This window comes from Papio anubis, chromosome 14 (genome assembly GCF_008728515.1).
Source record: "Papio anubis isolate 15944 chromosome 14, Panubis1.0, whole genome shotgun sequence".
In the NCBI taxonomy this organism is placed as follows: domain Eukaryota; kingdom Metazoa; phylum Chordata; class Mammalia; order Primates; family Cercopithecidae; genus Papio; species Papio anubis.
In genome coordinates, this window is record NC_044989.1 from 24,826,525 (window position 1) to 24,845,140 (window position 18,616).

The 18,616-nt window shown below is 48.9% G+C and overlaps 1 protein-coding gene across 4 annotated transcripts; it reads right to left on the bottom strand.

Annotated features, from left to right (window-relative positions):
- Positions 1 to 318: 318 nt before the first annotated feature.
- Positions 319 to 8,494, bottom strand: POMC (proopiomelanocortin). Of its 4 annotated transcripts, none has more exons than XM_003908356.5 (4): positions 8,101 to 8,449; positions 5,227 to 5,276; positions 3,903 to 4,054; positions 319 to 1,146 (listed from the first exon to the last, which is right to left on the bottom strand). In XM_003908356.5, exons 3-4 carry the CDS (start codon positions 4,032 to 4,034, stop codon positions 481 to 483), a joined length of 798 nt encoding a protein of 265 aa, XP_003908405.2. In that variant the 5' UTR covers positions 4,035 to 4,054; positions 5,227 to 5,276; positions 8,101 to 8,449; the 3' UTR covers positions 319 to 480. The 4 variants fall into 4 exon arrangements, with proteins under 4 accessions (XP_003908405.2, XP_003908406.2, XP_003908403.2 ...); XM_003908357.5 differs by having other exon boundaries at positions 3,903 to 4,084; positions 8,101 to 8,215; XM_003908354.4 differs by lacking the exon at positions 5,227 to 5,276 and having other exon boundaries at positions 8,101 to 8,494.
- Between the last annotated feature and the right edge of the window lie 10,122 nt (positions 8,495 to 18,616).

Genomic DNA, 18,616 nt, shown 5'->3' on the forward strand with positions numbered 1-18,616 from the left:
CCGGGGTCACTCTTGCAGGAATCCTGCCTTTGCACGTGTGCTAGCTGAGCAGTCTTCCACTCAGTGGAGTGTGTGGAAAATACGGCCATCCTAGAGGTGTTGGAGCCACTCTGAGCCTTCACCCAAACTATCTGATCCCTTGAAGATCCATTTGGGGGTAGGGGGAGGAAGCACATTTTCCTTACATGCTCACTACGTCCCGGGAAATAGCCTACCGCATGGAAACCACGGTGCTCCTCCGATCCATGCTGCTGTTATTTGACGGCTACGTATTTTTATTTCATTCACACAGTTTACATTCAAAGTCAGAGGCGGATGTGAAATTTGAAAGGTTTTATTTCCCGACTACAGACAGCTTTAAGAGGCTGAATATCTGCCGCGACCACCGCCCCCAGGCTGGGCGGCAGCAGGGTAGGGGAGAGCAAGGGGCTTTGGGGTCGACCTCCCTGAGGAGGGTAGCCCCAGGGCCCCGCTGTGCCCTCACTGGCCCTTCTTGTAGGCGTTCTTGATGATGGCGTTTTTGAACAGTGTCACCAGGGGAGTCTGGCTCTTCTCGGAGGTCATGAAGCCGCCGTAGCGCTTGTCCTTGGGCGGGCTGCCCCAGCGGAAGTGCTCCATCCTGTAGGGGCCCTCATCCTTCTTCTCGGCCGCCACCAGCAGGCTGTGCTCCAGGTCGGCCCGGGGCCCCGCGCCGTCGTCGGCAGGGCCGTCGGGGCCATCCCCCGCCCGGGGCCGCTGGCCGGTCAGCTCCCTCTTGAACTCCAGGGGGAAGGCCTCGGCCGACTCGTCCTCGGCGCCATTGGGGTACACCTTCACCGGGCGCCGCTTCTTGCCCACCGGCTTGCCCCAGCGGAAGTGCTCCATGGAGTAGGACCGCTTGCCCTCGCGCGGGCCCGGCTCGGCGCCATCGCCACGGGGCTCGGGGCCGCCCTCAGGTAGCAAGCCGCGGTCTTCGCCAGCCGCGACGTCCTCGCGCTTCTGCGCTGCGCCGCTGCCGCTGCTACTGTTGCGGCGGCCGAATCGGTCCCAGCGGAAGTGGCCCATGACGTACTTCCGGGGGTTCTCGGTCAGAGGCTGCTCGTCGCCATTGCCCGGGAACACCGGAGTCTCGGCCGAGAGGTCGGGCTTGCAGGCCCGGATGCACTCCTGGGGGAAGACGCGAGGGCATGAGGGCAGCCCGTGCCCTACACCCCGGCCCGGCCACTGCGCGCGTCACTGCGCCTAGGCCCTGGCTGCCCTTGCCACGTGCCGGGGACACAGGGCGCAATGTCGGGCGTGTCAAGCGTCGAGGCTTCCCTACAGAGCAGGTCTGCCCACCTGCTTTCTTGGCACTCGTGGGCATCTAAGATCTTGCCACCGACTCTTTTGTTCCATCCCCTGCATGCTTCTGCCTGGCAACTGCAACAAACTCCCCATCCCATTCCGTGGTTTGTCTAGCCATCTAGCCATTCCTAGCTTTTGTGACTAGGACCAAAGTCTTATTGTTATATGCCTGACATAAAGGAGTGGCTCCAGGAAAGGCAGACAGGTGGTAGTTATTGGCACTTAATGAATATTGAGGGCAGGGCACAGTGGTTCATGCCTATAATCCAACACTTTGGGAGGCCAGGGCAGGCAGATCACCTGAAGTCAGGAGTTCAAGACCAGCATGGCCAATTTATGGTGAAATACCATCTCTAGCATAAATAAATAAATAAGCTGGGTGTGGTGGTGGGCACCTGTAATCCCAGCTATCAGGAGCCTGAGTCAGGAGAACCACTTGAACCCGGGAGGTAGAGGCTGCAGTGAGGCAAGATCACACCACTGCACTCCATACACCAGCCTGGGCAACAGAGCAAGACTCCATCTCATAAAAAAATATATATATAATAAATACATACGGTTTAATTCAAGTCCAGGAGGGGAGTGGGGCTGAAATTTGGGGGATAATCTCTCCATGTGATAGAAGTCTGGCTACTAGGGCCCATATTTTTAAACATATTTTAAATAATGCCCCAACCTTACCTCAGTGATGGAAAACCTACTTTATGCCCTACCCCAGCTTCATCTCTGCACTAAGCCTCCAAAACTGCACCTTGGTTCTTTCACGACTTCTAAGCTGATCTCTGAGAGATTCCCCCAGTGAGCTCTGGGGCAAGCTCATTTCCCTGTAATCTCATTCTGGCTGGAGGGAGGGGTGGAAAGCCAGGGTTATTTCCATTGCACCGTCTGTGGAACCTGTGTCTCTGCTCCTTGTCCCTGGAGGACTCAGTTGTGGTACATATTTGCTTAGGAAAATGGCTGCGTAGGTTGCAGCCTTGAGTTTTCAGTGATAAAAAGATGAAAAGCTCACTGGCTGCTCTCTTACTTGAGAATAGCAAAGGAGAAAATAAAAGGATTCTACCCACTCTGTTGAGCTGGACATTTCCGACTTCAGGTGTTTAGAATTACAGCTCTGTGGAATGTTAACAATGGAAAAAAACTAACTTACACTCCCCTCCCCTGGATGGATAATGAAACAGGAGACTCAGAGAGGTGATAGGACCTGGTCAAGGTCCCACAGCTCACGACTGGGACTAGAACCCATGTGTCCTGACTGTGTCCAGTGCGCCCTCCCTGGTGAGCTGTGCAGTGGGTGTCTTAAGTCAAGAGACTCTTGGGTCTTTCTGAACTGGAACTCACAGAATTCCCTGGACTCTTCGTTTCTATTTTATATTACACATGGAAATTGCTCTGTGTCTTTGAGGACCTCATTCTATCTTCACCTTAACTCAGCTTCTGCATTGACAAAATACACAGAATGTAATTATGTACATTCCACCCTCAGCACCTGCCAGGTGATGGTAACAGGATTAAAATCCCAGTCACTGATAATAACAGTGTGGGTTTTTTGTTTGCTTGTTTGTTTTGTTTTGTTTTGAGACAAGGTCCCATTCTGTTACCCAGACTGAAGTACGATGGCATAATCATAGCTTACTGTGACCTCAAACTCTTGGCCTCAAGTGAACCTCCTAAGTAGCCGGGACTACAGGCACGTGCCACCACACCTGGCTAACGTTTTTATTTTTTGTAGAAATGGGGGTCTCACTATGTTGCCCAGGCTAGTCTTGAATCCCTGGGCTCAAGCAATCCTCCCACCTTAGCATCCAAAAGTGCTGGGATTACAGCCATAAGCCATCTTGCCTGGTCTCAGTGTGCCTTTTAATCTCTGGATTTGGCATCATTACTCATTTATGCCCCCCAACACACACACACACACACACACACACACACACACCCCACACATGCAGATACATACACCCTGTGGTGACCTGGAGGGAGCTCCTATCTGACACAAAGGGCCTTCACATGCTCTGGAAAGACTGCAGAGGGACATGGGGGAAGGCCAGTCCTCCAGAAGTAGCATGAGACATTTGGCACCAATTACAGGAGAAAAAAAAAAAAGTCCTCTGGTTTTTCCTTCTTCCAGAGATGATTTGAAGAACTACCTGGCTGGTTTTGCAACTGGTAGTAGATAAAAGGGTAAGAAATATGGAATGAAAATGGCAAGTGATATGAGCTTCTTAAAAAGGAATAGTTTGGGAAGCTAAAGATTTAAAGTACAGAATAGATTGAGGGGGCAATTATTGTTCTTATAGCACCATCTCTAGCTTAAGGGTTTCAAGGTCTCCATAGAAGATGGGGCAGAAAGTAAGGATAACTAAACAGAAATTGTGGACTCAACCCCTCTCCCTGAAGCTGCTTCCTTCCCTCATTCCTTCTCCCATTTCTTACTTCACTGCAAAGTTTCGCTCCTGCCCTGGGTTGAATCACGCCTATCACTGGGAATGAATTTCCCTTTCCCCACACCCCTTTCTTTTGAGCTTTCCCAGCTCCAGTCCCATCTGATGTCTAAGCCAAGATGGCAGTCATGGCCCACGTACCAGCAGGTTGCTTTCCGTGGTGAGGTCCTGACACTGGCTGCTCTCCAGGCACCAGCCACGCACTTCCATGGAGGCCTGAAGCAGCAAGGCCAGCAACAGGGCCCCCGAGCGGCTGCAGCACGATCTCGGCATCTTCCAGGCAGGCTGAGGCACTGCAGAAGCAAACAAGATTGGTGGGACCCCTGCAAGGAGCAAAACAATGTTGGCCACTCACCAGGAAGGAACCTTGAGCCAACATTAACAACACACTCTCTTGTGGAGTTAAAGGCATTTTAAGGACAGGAGCAATGCTGAGAAAGGAGGTGTGTAGTAGGGTGGTGGTATAAGTTGTGGTAAGGAGGAAGAAATGGACCTGGGTAAACTGTGGCCATTTCCCTGTTGTCTTCTATTAAAATGAGACACCTAAAAAGGTTAAGGCTGGAAGCTATTTTGGGGATTGCTTGGTTCTGCCCCTCCCATGAGAGATGGGAAAATTGAAGCCCAAAGAGAGACAATTACTTTAATGTTCGTGACAAGGTAAGGCTAAGCTCCTAACAGAGAACTCTCCTATTTCACTACATGAAGCTGTAGCTCTAACATGCCAGATCTAAGGGGTTAAAGTAACTTGGGAAAAACAGAGGACCCTGAAATTCCTGCTCAAGATGGTCTTTTCCCCTTTTATTCCACCAGGATCCTATCATTCCTCTGAAACTCTATTTCCTATGAATATTGGGTTGACAGCAAAGCAAATAAAACCACTAGCCAATTTAGGCAGCATTTCAAGCAACCTGATTTAATGTCCTGCACACAGATTACTCTGGTGATCACTATTATCCAGACTCCAGTAACTTTGGAGAGCTTCATTTATAAAGCAGATCTGAGCCAGGCACAGTGGCTTATGCCTGTAATCCCAGCACTCTGGGAGGCCGAGGCAGGCAGATCACAAAGTCAGGAGATCGAGACCACGGTGAAACCCTGTCTCTACTAAAAATACAAAAAATTAGCCGGGTGCGGTGGTGGGCGCCTGTAGTCCCAGCTACTCAGGAGGCTGAGGCAGGAGAATGGCGTGAACCCAGGAGGCGGAGCTTGCAGTGAGCCGAGATCACGCCACTGCACTCCAGGCTGGGCGACAGAGCGAGACTCCGTCTCAAAAATAAAATAAAATAAAATAAAATAAAATAAAATAAATAAAGCAGATCTCAGTTCTTTTAAATCTGGCTCATCTTCTGAATACATCACATGTCAGATGTCTTGTTCTCTAGATCTCTGAAATGTGGTCTGAAATGGCAGGATTTGAAGAGGATGCAGGTGTGGAGGGGAAAGAGACAGACCAGAAGGGAATTACCTCCTGGTGGAACAGCCACTGCAGATACTTTTGAAGAATCCAGAAAGTGCCTGTGGGCAGAAGCTGAGGTCAAGATACCAGGGGACAGTAAAGAGGGGTCATCTATGATACCTCTAGTCCCTTGCGCCCACCCCTTTCTCCAGCACTACCCTCGCACTGCCAGATTTCCCTTAACCAGATGGACCCCCTGAAGCCATCTGGAGGACTGAGATCAGCTCACCACCAACCCGACAATCATTTTGGATTTCAGAAGATCTTCTCAGCCAGCTGCTAGAAAGAAATGTAATTAGATGAGAAAAGTGATTCACATTAAAGTGTGGATGACTAAGTGTCTTGTCACTCCTAATGAACGCTGGCATTTTAAAATAAGTTTGCCTAAAAGAAATCTCTCATTTGGGGAGGCGTTGGCCAAATCTTTTTTATATAGGGGAGGCTTTGGAAGTGAAAGTCCTCCGAAGTGCTCATTGTCTACTTCAGAAGGCCACTTCCTTCTCTCTGCCCCACCCTTGCCCTATTCCCCAGGCGCTGGGCCAGCTTCTGAAGCGTTGCCGGGCAAGGCTGAGCATTTTCAGAGCAGCCATTAGATGGCGCTGGCAGCCAGTGACTGGCCCAGGGGCGCTTCTGCCAAAGGGGCAACTGAACGAGCTTTGGTCCTCTCCTGGCTCCAAGAGACAGGCTGTTCCCATTGTAGCCTGCCAGTGATCCAGTTAAAGTACACAGTCCGAACTTGGTGGACCAGGCAATTAGATTAAAGCTCCAAGTTGACTGTAGCACATTTAGCTCTGAAAAATGCCCAGATGTTACAGTCACAGAAAAATGGTAGTTACATATGTCACCAAATGCAAATGTAAAGTAACATATTAGTAGAGGAAAAAAATAAAATCATACAGGTCTAATGGTTCCCTCAACTATATTTCAATTGTCGCCAAAGATAACTACTCTGGAGTGATTTCCATTTGCTAGAAGCAATGACTTCAGGCCTTCCTGGAAAGCCCCAGAGAGCATTTCCCCTCCTTATGCCCTATGGGCTGTGTTGTACAATTTGGTAACATATTCACTCCCACCCTCTCAGAGCTTATATTCTGATGCTCAACCGTTAGATGGCTGCTATTGCTAAAGTTTCAGATTCCTTCCTGAAAGATGGTTTTGTGTTTGCATTGTATATTTTGCTTATGTATATGTGTATTTGCTTATGTGTATTTTCAGTTTTCTACAATGAACAAATATTACCTTTTTGTGTCATTTTCTTAAAGCAACAAATTATTGGGGAAATATCAAATGTTGTGCTTTTTAAAGTAGGGCAAGTATTATAATCCAAAAATGGAAAGCTCTGGAAAAATAGAAACTTGCAATTTGCTCATCCAAAGATTAACTTTGTAGTAGAACTACACTTATTAGAACTTCATAGGTGTGAGCTCAACAAATCATTTTGTTTATTACTCTAAAACTGTACGCTAGCCTTGCCCTTCTGTAAAGATTAGAGGAGCACAGGGGCGGAATTTTGTCCTCACACCATGACATACATGTATCGAGTCCTAAAACAAAAGTATCAAAGGAATATTAAGTCATTAAAGTGGCCATAATCTGTGCATAACTTATAAACTGACAAAAAAAAAATCCACACACACTTTTGTTTTCCTTGGCTCCTTCCAGCCGTTCTGTAAGAACCCTTCCTGCCCCATTTAAACATGAAGAATTTGGGGAATCCAAATGCCATATGGACTGTCTCTCCTTCACTGGAAACGCCCCTTACCTGAGCCTTGATCATTCCAAATGGCTGCCTGCGCCCTAAACCCAGGGTCTGCGCCATAAACGGTCCGCCCCTGGTTCTGTTGAGGGCATCCGAAACTGGACAGTGCATTTCAGGACCTAGGACAGCTCCCGCCCGGCCACCTGTTTTTAACCCCAGCTAGGTCTTGGAGAGAAGAGACCCAACTATTCTGTATTGTAATTGACCCAGGAATTTATCATAGCGCGGCCACCTCAGGTGCGCTAAGGTGGGCAGGGAAACAAGGATTCAGGGGTCTGAATCCAAAAAAATCTGGAGGGTAGGGCGTTCACTGACTTTTATCCTTTTATTTGCTGCCCCGTTTCCAACATTAAATTGTGAGAGCGTGTATGAAATTTGACTTTCAAGAAGTGACATCTATCCTGGAAATTGGGAGCAAGAGATACTAAAAGACCGGGCTGGCCGGGTGCGGTGGCTCACGCCTGTAATCCCAGAACTTTGGGAGGCCAAGGCGGGCGGATCACCTGAGGTCGGGAGTTTGAGACCAGCCTGACCAACATGGAGAAACTCCGTCTCTACTAAAAATACAAAAACTAGCCGGATGTGGTGGCGCATGTCTGTAATCCCAGCTACTCGGGAGGCTGAGGCAAGAGAATCACTTGAACCCGGGAGGCGGAGGTTGCGGTGAACGGAGATCGCCCCTTTGCTTTCCAGCCTGGGCGACAAGAGCGAAACTCCGTCTCAAAAAAAAAAAAAAAAAAAAAAGACCAGGCTGTCCCAAGACCTCCTAGCAGGCGCTCGGAGCCTCCGGGGCCCTAGCAGCCTGCGATCCCGGTTTCCCCACATGAGCGCCGTGAACCCAGACCGCGACGAGCCCCTGGGGGATCGGAGGCCGCCGGCTCTCTGGAGGCAGCGCCTGCAGCTCCGCGGCCGTTCGCCCAGGGGCCGGACGTGGGCCCTCCAGCTCAGCTGCCGGCGGCTTCTCACGCCGCAGTCGGCACAGAAAGTTTGCCGAGAACTCGGGACCGCGGAGAGCCAGAGGCGCTCAGGTCCGCCTTCGGAGCCGGAGCCGGCAGACTGCATCGCGAGGACGCGGACAGGGAATCCCGGGGAAAGAGCGCGGTTCCCCCCGGCTGCGCCCTTACCTGTCCCGGGAGGCTGCTCTCTGAGGGCGGGGACGCTCGGCGGCCTCTCTCGGTCGCTGCTCTTCTATCCCTCCTTCGCCGTCTCTTGGTCCCGCGCTCCTCTGTCCTTATATACTTACCGAGCTCTCCTGGCGGGCGCGGGACCTTGACCTTCCCGGCAGCGCACGAGCAACAACCCGGGCCCGAGGAAGGGGGGCCGCGGGGCGTGGGAGGGGGGCTTCCAGACGGGGGAAGAGCGCAGGGGAGACGCGCCCGGAAAGGGGCTGGAATTAGCACTGTCCTGCCGAAGGCGCACCTGAAGCCCGCCCTCAGGAAGAACTTAATTATGGATGGCGCTGGGTCTCCGCTTAGGACGGGCGGGAGGCTTAGCACCCCGGTGTGGGGCAGGCCGGACAGCCTCTGAGGTCATCGAGGCGAGGGTGAAGTTACCCGCGTGCGTGCTGGGGCTGGCATCTGCCTGGTTCTCATTCGGCGGTAAATATCACCGCAGACGGAATGTGTCCGTCCGCACTCGGGGAGGCCTCCGATTTCCCCATTGTTTGGAAACTGTGATGTGGAAGTTGTGGGGAATCATATTTTCTCTGTTCCACTTTGGGAGGGGAGGAGGGAGCAGAGGTCAGGAGCCGTCTTGGGGGTGTGAAGGTGAACTACACTGCTCCCCCGGGGCCTGCTCTCCAAGGGCCTAGTTTGGGGGAGGCTTCCTCCTGTGCTCCAAGCCTCAAGGAAAAAGTCCTGTTAACCTTAAACCATTAAATAGAGAGAGGGTGATGCTGTGAAGAGCAGCTGAAGTGCTGACAGGGCGGTCTGGGGACTCAGACAATTTTCAACATCCCCTTTGGCCCTGGAGTTCTGGCTTGGCTTTTGTTCCAAATGTCAGACCAGAGAGAAGAGGACAGCACTCAAACCAAGCCTAAGAGACCCTACCTTAACCTGGAGTAAATACACAAAACCAAATGTGCGATGTGGTGGGTGTGAGAGGGAGTATTGGGACTAAACTGTACTTAAAATGAAGACACTTGCTTAATCTGCCAAATGCCAGAACTTTCCTGATTCCCCATGAGATGCTCTTTTAGACTCCAGGACTCTCTTGTGGATTCAACTTTTCTGGTGACATTGGCTTTACATTCAGCAATCCTTTCCTTTTGGACCACAAGAGAGATCCAAGCTCCTCCACAGTAGACAAGGCGCTTCATCACCCAGCCCTGGCCCCTTTCCAGGGCCATTTCCCAGTTCTCCACCTTGCATCCTAGCACTTCAGCATGCACAAACATTCACATTGCTAGAACGTGGCTTTCCTGGGTCTCCATTGTCCAAACTGTTTCCCCAACTAGAACATCCTTCCTCTCTCCAGCCATCCAGGAGCTTGACTGACATCAAGATGTAGCCCATCCATCGATCCCTGTTCTCTGAAGCTCTCTTTGGCCACTTTTCCTACCAGGGGCATGAGGTATGACCTCCTCTGACTTCCACAAAAGTCCATCCCCATCTTGTCAGTGCATGTGGCTGTTTTAGTCAGATATGTATTTCTTGGAATTTGTCTATTTCATCTAAATTATTTAATTTATTGGCTTAAAATTATTTATTATATCTTTTAAGCATCTGGGATCTATAGTTTTGTCCCTTTTCATCTCTGATATTGGTTATTTGTGTGTCCTCTTTTTTCTTGACTAGTTATCTTGTTTTGTTTTGTTTTTTTGAGACAGAGTTTCACTTTTGTTGCCCAGGCAGGAGTGCAATGGCACCATCTCGGCTCACCACAACTTCCGCCTCCTGGGTTCAAGCAATTCTCCTGCTTCAGCCTCACGAGTAGCTGACATTACAGGCATGTGCCACCACATCCGACTAATTTTTTGTATTTTTAGTAGAGATGAGGTTTCTCCATGTTGGTCATGCTGGTCTCAAACTCCCGACCTCAGGTGATCCACCTGCCTCAGCCTCCCAAAGTGCCGGGATTACAGGCATGAGCCACCGTGCCTGGACTCTTGATTAGTTTTCTTAGGGGGTTATCCACTTTATTAGTCTTTTTAATAATGCATTTTGTTCTGTTAATTTTCTGTACTATATGTACACTTTTTCATATTTCTGAAATTTTTACTCTTATTATCTCTTGCCTTCTATGTCTATGGGTTTAATTAGCTATTCTTTTTCTGTACTCATGAGTTGGAAATTAAATAAATACTTTTACTTAGATAATTGATACTGAACCATTTTTTTCCCTCTTTTTTTTTTTTTTTTTTTTTTTTAAATTGCCTGGGCTGGTCTTCAACTCTTGGGCTCAAGTGATCCACCTGAGCCTCCCTAGTAGCTGGGACTGTAGATATATGCCACTGTGCCAGGCTCCTTTCTTCTTTCTTTTACATATGTATTTATGGCCATATTTTCTAAGTACAGCTTTATATGCATCCCACAACTTTTGATATGTCACATTTCGATTACCATTTGTTTAAAATATCTTTTTATTTTCATTGAGATGTCTTCTTTGACCTATAGGTTATTAAAATATATTCTGCTTAACTTCTAACCCTTCCAATTCATACCACCAACTTAGAAAAAAAGAAAAAACTTCTAAACCTTGGGGATGTTCCAGTCATGTTTTTAAACTAATTTTTTGCTTAATTCCCTAGTAGTCAGAGAACATGCTCTGTTTGATTTCAGATCTTGAAAATTTTTTGAGGCTTGCTTAACAGATAAACAGAGGGTTCGTTTTGATTAGGGCTTCGTGTGCACTCCAAAAGAAGTGTCTCACTGCGCTGTATTCTGTGACTCTGTATATTCGCAAATATTCTATATCCTTGCTCTACCTATATCCTTGCCAACTATTTGTCATCTTATTATGTTAGTTACTGAGAAAAGCATGCTTTTGAAATCTCTCCACTATTTTTGTGGATTTTTCTATTTGGTCCTGGCATAAAAACAACACAACTCAGCCAGACACAGTGGCTCATGCCTGTAATCCTAGCACTTTGGGAGGCCGAGGTAGGCAGATGACCTGAGGTCAGGAGTTTCAGACCAGTCTGGCCAACATGGTGAAAACCCGTCTCTACTAAAAATACAAAAGTTAGCCAGGTGTGATGGCATGTGCCTATAGTCTTAGCTACTCCGGAAGCTGAGGCAGGAAAATTGCTTGAACCTGGGAGGCGGAGGTTGCAGTGAGCCAAGATCGTGCCACTGCACTCCAGCTCGGGTGACAAGAGCAAGACTCCGTTTAAAAAAAAAAACAAAACTATGAATTAAATGGTGAATGTGGGTGGAGGGTAATGTAGGATTAAGGATAAGATGGCAGAAAGGGCCAGGGGTGGTGGCTCATACCTATAATCCCAGCACTTTGGGAGGCTGACGTGAGCAGATCATGAGGTCAGGAGTTCGAGACCAGCCTGATCAACATGGTGAAACCCCATGTCTACTAAAAATAACAAAAATTAGCCAGGCATGGTGGTGCGTGCCTGTAATCCCAGCAACTTGGGAGGCTGAGGCAGGAAAATCACTTCAACCTGGGAGGCGGAGGTTGCAGTGAGACAAGATTGCGCCTCTGCACTCCAGCCTGGGCAACACAGCAAGGCTCCATCTCAAAAAAGAAGAAGGAGAAGGAGAAGAAGAAAAAGAGAAAAAAAGAAATTCTGAAATCCAGCCTGGCACACGTGACCACGTGACCAGTTCCTTCAGGATGCAGTTCCACTGCCTAGAATGATTCTCCGAAGCTCTTGGTTCCATCCTCTGGGCTCTTGGTCTGTTCCCTGTGTTAGCATTCCTTTTGCATAATAGCCAAGATTTGCACCTGAGTAATTTTCTTGTTTTTTTCCTGCCTATGATATTTCAGGGGTTCAAAAGCTTCTTTTTGTTTGTCCAGCTTGACCACTGCCTGTCATATGGATTAAAGGGGACAATTCCTATAAAGCTCTTAGAGCAGGGCCTGACCCCTAGTTAGTCCTGTACAACTGCTAGCCCTTAACCTTAATACTATGGGAGTGCTGGTGAGAAGGGAGGAGGGAAGAGGAAGGAAGGAAAGAAGGAAGGAAGGAAGGAAGGAAGGAAGGAAGGAAGGAAGGAAGGAAAAAGGAAGGAAAGGAGTGAAGGAGGGAAGGAAAGAAGGCAAGGCTGGAAGGAGGAAGAAAGGGAGGAAGAAGCAAGGAAGGGAGGGAAGGAAGAAATAAAGGAAGGGAGGAGGGAAGGAACGAAGGAAGCAAGGAAGATAAGGAAGGAGAGAGGGAGGGAGGGAAGAAAGGAAGGAAGGAAGAAATGAAAGAAGGAAGGAGGGAAGAAAGGAGGAAAGGAAGTAAGAGAGGAGCAGACACAGGGTCTTTTGGACAGGGTAGCTGATGGGCTCGTTGGGAGACCCTGCTTGTGAGGACTCCTGGGGCCAGGGCGATTCACCTGCACCTGGCTGCGGGCATGCCAGGTGGCTGTAGACGTAGGGCTGGGGCTGCTCTCATCATCCCAGCTTTTCACCTTTGAGGTTTTAATTGGAAAAGAGATGTCACCAGCCTGTGAGTGCGTTACAAGGGCAGGTGCAGGGGAGGCTGATGACTGAGAGGACAGCAACAAGGACAGGGTGGCAGAGAGCCCAACATGGGGCAATGGGTGAGGAGGTACAAGGAGGGTGACCTTGCTGTCAGCCTCCAGGTACTGGGGCTGGTAATGGGGGACATTACACTGGGAGAAGAGAAGACTTAGGGATGAAGCTGCCTCGTGTCTGTGTTTTGGGGACCTTGCTGGAGCAAGCACCAATTCATGCTTTGAGGATCTGAGCGAGGAGCCCCAACTCCTCCCTGGCACGCCCTTCTTCACTCTCTCTCCATAGTCTCCATGGACAAGCTGGGGGCAGCTGCCATCCCTGCCTCATGGAATAACAACTGTCCCTTCTCGGTGTTCCTTAGGCTCAGCCAGGGCCTCTTCATTCCTGCTGTTGTTTGGTCCAGAGGGGCCCTTGGGGCTGCTCAGCTGGTGCCCGTTGCCTGCAAGGACACAGCTACCATTATCAGTGCCTGGTAGAGAGTTGGTGCTTGAAAAATATTTGTAGAGCGAGGGTAGAAGAGGATGAATGAGGAAGGGAGACCCTCTCCCTCTTAACCCTCAGTTTGCAGAAACTCATAATTCTCTAAAACCCTCTTTGTCAGAGGCATTTGAACCAGAGCAACTCCATCTTGAATAGGGGCTGGGTAAAATGAGGCCGAGACCTACTTGGCTGTATTCCCAATGTTTAAGGCATTCTAAGTCACAGGATGAGATAGGAGGTCGGCACAAGATACAGGTTATAAAGAACTTGCTGATAAAACAGGTTGCAGTAAAGAAGCTGGCTAAAATCCACCAAAACAAAGACAGCCACTGAGAGTGACCTCTGGTCCTCCTCACTGCTACACTCCCACCAGTGCCATGACAGTTTACAGGTGCCATGGCAATGTCAGGAAGTTACCCTATATGGTCTAAAAAGGGGAGGGATAAATAATCCACCCCTTGTCTAGCATACCATCAAGAAATAACCACAAAAATAGTTAACCAGGCCGGGTGTGGTGGCTCAGGCCTGTAATCCCAGCACTTTGGGAGGTCGTGGTGGGTGGATCATGAGGTCAGGAGTTCAAGACCAGCCTGGCCAAGATGGTGAAACCCCATCTCTACTAAAAATACAAAAATTAGCCTGGCATGGTGGCAGATGCCTGTAATCCCAGCTATTCAGGAGGCTGAGGCAGAGAATTGCTTGAGCCTGGGAGGTGGAGACTGCAGTGAGCCAAGATCGCGCCACTGCACCCCAACCTGGGCGACAGAGTGAGACTCTGTCTCAAAAAAAAAAAAAAGTTAACCAGCAGCCCTCCAGGCTGCTCTGCCCATGGAGTAGCCATTCTTTCATTCCTTTCCTTTCCTAATGAATAAACTTGCTTTCACTTTACTCTATGGACTTGCCCAGAATTCTTTTTTGTGTGAAATCCAAGGACCCTCTCTTGGGGTCCAGATTGGGGTTCCTTTCCAGTAACATTTCTGTAGTCCCTCTGTAGGACACATGAACCTGAAACAGGGAAGTGCCTCCTCTTCATTGTGTCTGAATGAGAAATAGTCCGGTATCTTCCCCTTTATGTGCACATTCAAGAAATTCTGACTACTGCTAAAATTGCACTGGGGTTCAGAAAATGATATCCCAAAATATGGAACTAAAGAAGCAGCTTCAGTTCTTTGAAGAACCTTCAAAATCTTGCCCTGACCTTCCCCTCACTCCCTGTCTTTCTGATTTTTTCCAAAACACCAGAAGGTACTGTCTTTGGCATTTCCATATCTGACTAAGGAAACTTCTTCCCAAAAGAAATGCAATTGTCTGAAGGCTCCCTTCATAGGAATCTCATCAAATAGCCAGGAAAGAAAGATTAACCACCTGAGAAGAGACTGGGAGTATCACCACCTCCAGACAGAATTTTCATCTGTTTTTCTGAGGGCAACTCCCAGAGATAGCCTGGGGGGTTACCTGTGCAATAAGACAGGCTGCTTTCACAGTGATTTTTCTGTTTCTCACCTTCACACCAACTACCCAAAGAATAGAGAGGAACTTTGTCCCAGGCCATTGTTCCTTGGACGCATTCACTTTCCCAGAAAATCATTTACTCAAATGCCCCTCATTTTCCCTTCCCCTATCAAGAAATACATGCAGGCATCTAGACCTCACTGAGTTACTGGGTAATCATTCTCCCGCCATTCTGCCGTGCTATACACATGAAATTAATTTGTTTATCTTGTTCCCCTATTAATCTGTCTATTAGCAGTTGATTTTCAACAAAACTTCAGAGGCAGAGTGAAGGGAGGAAACTTTCTCTGGGCACCCACAATTGTCAACAGAAACCCTAATTAAGAATCTCTCTGAGGGAAGCCCGATGGGGTTTGCAGGGCAGACATGGAACTGCCTCCAGAAAAGGACCTGAAGCCTGAAGCACAGCAGAGGAGAGGGTTATTGGTGCCCCAGATGGCCCGACAATTCAGGCGGATCCCACTGCCCCGCTTCATCCCTGCAACATGCCCTCCCCAGTCTCAGCCTTTTCATTGAGCTTCTCCCATTCAGCGCTGCAGCTGGGCCACTTCACCAGCCTTCGGTTTGACCTCAAGGGCAAAGAGGAATCAATTTGTGCAGAGAACTGGAATGAAAGAGATTTCAATTGACCTTTGAATGGGGTTTTAATTTGCTTTATTCCAGCCAAAGGGGCCTCGTGAAGAGACCCTTGAGACTGCTTTTATCCACTAATGCGCGCATTAGTGCAGCAGTCTGGGCCAAGGTCTGCTTGGTCTGGGTGCCGCAGAGCACAGGGGGAGGGCCAGAGTCCATGCCCCTCCCTAGAGCAGGTTTTCAGCACCCTCAGGGCCCAAAGCAGAGTCAAGAGTGGAGGAAGGGCCTGGGTAATACGGTGGAACCCCATTTCTACAAGCATATATATATATATATATACACAAAAAAAAAATTAGCCAGGTGTGGTGACGCATGCCTGTAGTCCCAGCTCCTTGGGAGGCTGAGGTGGGAGGATCCCTTGAACCCAGGAGGTGGAGGCCACAGTGAGCCGTGATCATGCCATTGCACTCCAATCTAGGCAACAGAGCCAAACCCTGTCTCAAAAAAAAAAAAAAAAAAAAAAAAAAGAGTGGAGGAAGAAGCAGTGGGAGGGGGTGAGGTGACCTGGGTTCTGCCCCAGCTCTGTGGCCAGCAGACTCAGGGACCTGGGCAAGTCACCCCCCTCACCTGCACTCCCACCCCACCTCCAGGCCTCTCAGCCTCCTCATCTGAACAATGGGGGCGGGGAGGATGTGGTCCCTTTCAGGTCTGTCATTCTATGATTTTAGGCTCAGATCTAGAGCCAAGCTCTGTGATTAAAAAACAAACAAGCAATAGTCTTCCAGAAAGTGGCCCCTATTGGTCACAGCAGAGTCCTCTGGGCTGAGGAGCTAAGCTCTGTCCCTCTCTCTCTCTCTGGCCTTTCTTGTGTCCTGTTTCTCTCTGAGAATCTGCTCCAGTCTCCACATGTGGGTGGGCCAGTTCTCTGCTCTGTTCACTCTGAATCCCAGAAGAAACCAATGGGGCCACTAATTACCAGCACTCCTGCTATAGGCAGCCACCCACGGGGTCCAAGTGACCTGTGGAAAGCCAGCCCTGGTCAAAGAGCCCTCTGAAGCCGCTCCTCACACAGGGCCGGTTCCGTGGGACACCCCAGTAGAGAGCCTGTAAGTTTGTGTGCACAGTCCTGCATCAGCAATGGCAGGTGCTCTCTTACCCTGAGCTTATTACACCTGGGTGTATTGCCATGTGGAGCCACATGTATTCTTTTAGAACCACTCCCTTATCCCAAGCCCTTTTTTCACACTGAAGGCTTGCTCCTCTGCAATCCAAGTAGACTTCCTGGAAGTGGTGTCTTTGCTGAAGATGTTGTGGACACTGTTAACAGACACACCAGCCCCTGCTAGATGACATCCCTGCTGCCGCTCTTTCCAGACAGAGCTCAGGTGCCAGCGGCCACCACTCTGACTCAGTGGTGATCATAATGGTCCTTTTGTGGGGGACAGGCCTTTGTTAGAGCCTTGAGCACGACTGCTGCTTTTCCAGAAGAATGCAGAGTTCTCCAGCGAGCAGTTGAGGTAGGGAGACTGACGTGGTGGCCAGGAAGGACGCCACTAATGCACATCCATTAGTGAGCGCATCACAGGGTGGCATTCAGAAGCTTCTGAGCGGTCCTCCTTCCTCCAGACCCAACAATAGCTGTGTGGAGGGGGCTTGAAGTGGCCTTTTTACAGGCACTCAGCTTAGTCCCCCTCTCAAGCCCCCGCCCCTGTTAGGTGCCCGTCTTCCATTTCCATGCCTGCTGCTCAAAGGAATGGAGCAGCCAGGACGGCGAATGCAAGCAGCCCACCTGCGGCCCAAAGAGCCCTCACTGTGCCCTCAGTCCCATTGCCCCAGGAGAGGGACACCAGGCTGGGCAGAGCCGGTGCACAGTGACCTGCTATGCAGCAGCTCAAAGAGCCCATGACTCTGCATGCGTCTGTGTGTGTGCACGCACGTGTATGTGTGTGTGCGTGTGTGTGTGATGGGAAGGGCGCAAGGACCCCTGAAATGGGTTGGAAAGGTAGTTGGTTTGTTTTTAACACACTGTCCAAAACCTTTATGTGCAGTTGAAAGTGATTCCTTTCCCAACATCCTCGTAGGCAGCTGTCCTTGGTGCCATTGAGGGGCTGGGGCTGGAGCCTTTGGCAGACTCCTTGGGGTAAACCCTTCCAGGCCAGGTCTAATCCGCCTGGAAGGCCAGTCTCTGACTTCAACATCTCATTTCAAAAAACATGTATTGGCTGGGTGTGGTGGCTCACACCTATAATCCCAAAAGTTTCGGATGCTAAGGTGGGTGGATCTCTTGAGGTCAGGAGTTCAAGACCAGCCTGTCCAACATGGCAAAACCCCGTCTCTACTAAAAATACAAAAAATTAGCAGGATATGATGGTGCGTGCCTGTAATCCCAACTGCTTGGGAGGCTGAGGCAGGAGAATCTCTTGAACCCGGGAGGCGGAAGTTGCAGTGAGCTGAGATTGTGCCTCTGCACTCCATCCTGGGCAACAAAGTGAGTGAGACTCTGTCTCAAAAAACAAAACAAAAACATGTATAAATTATGTTCCTTTAATTTATCCTTTATATTATAGTTCAACCTTCAGGTCGAAGTTATTTTTCTGTGTATTATGAACACAAGAAGGTTATATTATCAATGAATTTCATTTCAAGATAATAAATAAGATCTCACTACTTACTTATTTACTCTTAAAAGGTTATTTTGCTGCCAGTGGGAATGTAAAATATTACCACTTTGGCAAAGAGTTTGGCAGTTCCTCAAAATGTTAAGCATAGAGTTACCATATGACCCAGGAATTCCCTTCCTAGGTGTATACTCAAACATTTTTTCACAAATTTTGATAAAATTTGTATGCTCACAGATGCATTATTCATAAGAGCCAAAAAGTGGTAGCAACCCAAATGTCTACCTACTGATGAATGAATAAAAAGTGACAAATCCTTATAATGGAATATTATTTGAGAACAAAAAAATGAAATACTGGCCGGGTGTGGTCGCTCACGTCTGTAATCCCAGCACTTTGGGAGGCCGAGGTGGGCAGATCACCTGAGGTCGGGAGTTCGAGACCAGCCTGACCAACATGGAGAAATCCTGTCTCTACTAAAAATAAAAAATTAGCCGGGCATGGTGGCACACACCTGTAATCCCAGCTATTCGGTGGGCTGAGGCAGGAGACTCGCTTGAACCCGGGAGGCAAAGGTTGCAGTGAGCCAAGATCGTGCCATTGCACTCCAGCCTGGGCAACAAGAGCAAAACTCTGTTTCAAAAAAAGAAAGAAAGAAATGAAATACTGATATATGCTACAACATGTATGCATATTTAAAACAACATGACGCTAATTGGAAGAAGTCAGACACCAAAGGTCACACGTTGTATGATTCCACTTATATGAAATACCCAGAATAGGCAAATCCATAGAGCCAGGAAGTAGATTCGTGGTTGCT

Excerpts from the sequence above, each read along its gene's own strand:
- POMC (XM_003908354.4), bottom strand. The coding sequence starts at position 4,034 with ATGCCGAGATCGTGCTGCAGCCGCTCGGGGGCCCTGTTGCTGGCCTTG. Across the intron at positions 1,147-3,902 it reads CCACGGAAAGCAACCTGCTG|GAGTGCATCCGGGCCTGCAA; the intron begins GTACGTGGGCCA and ends GTCTTCCCCCAG.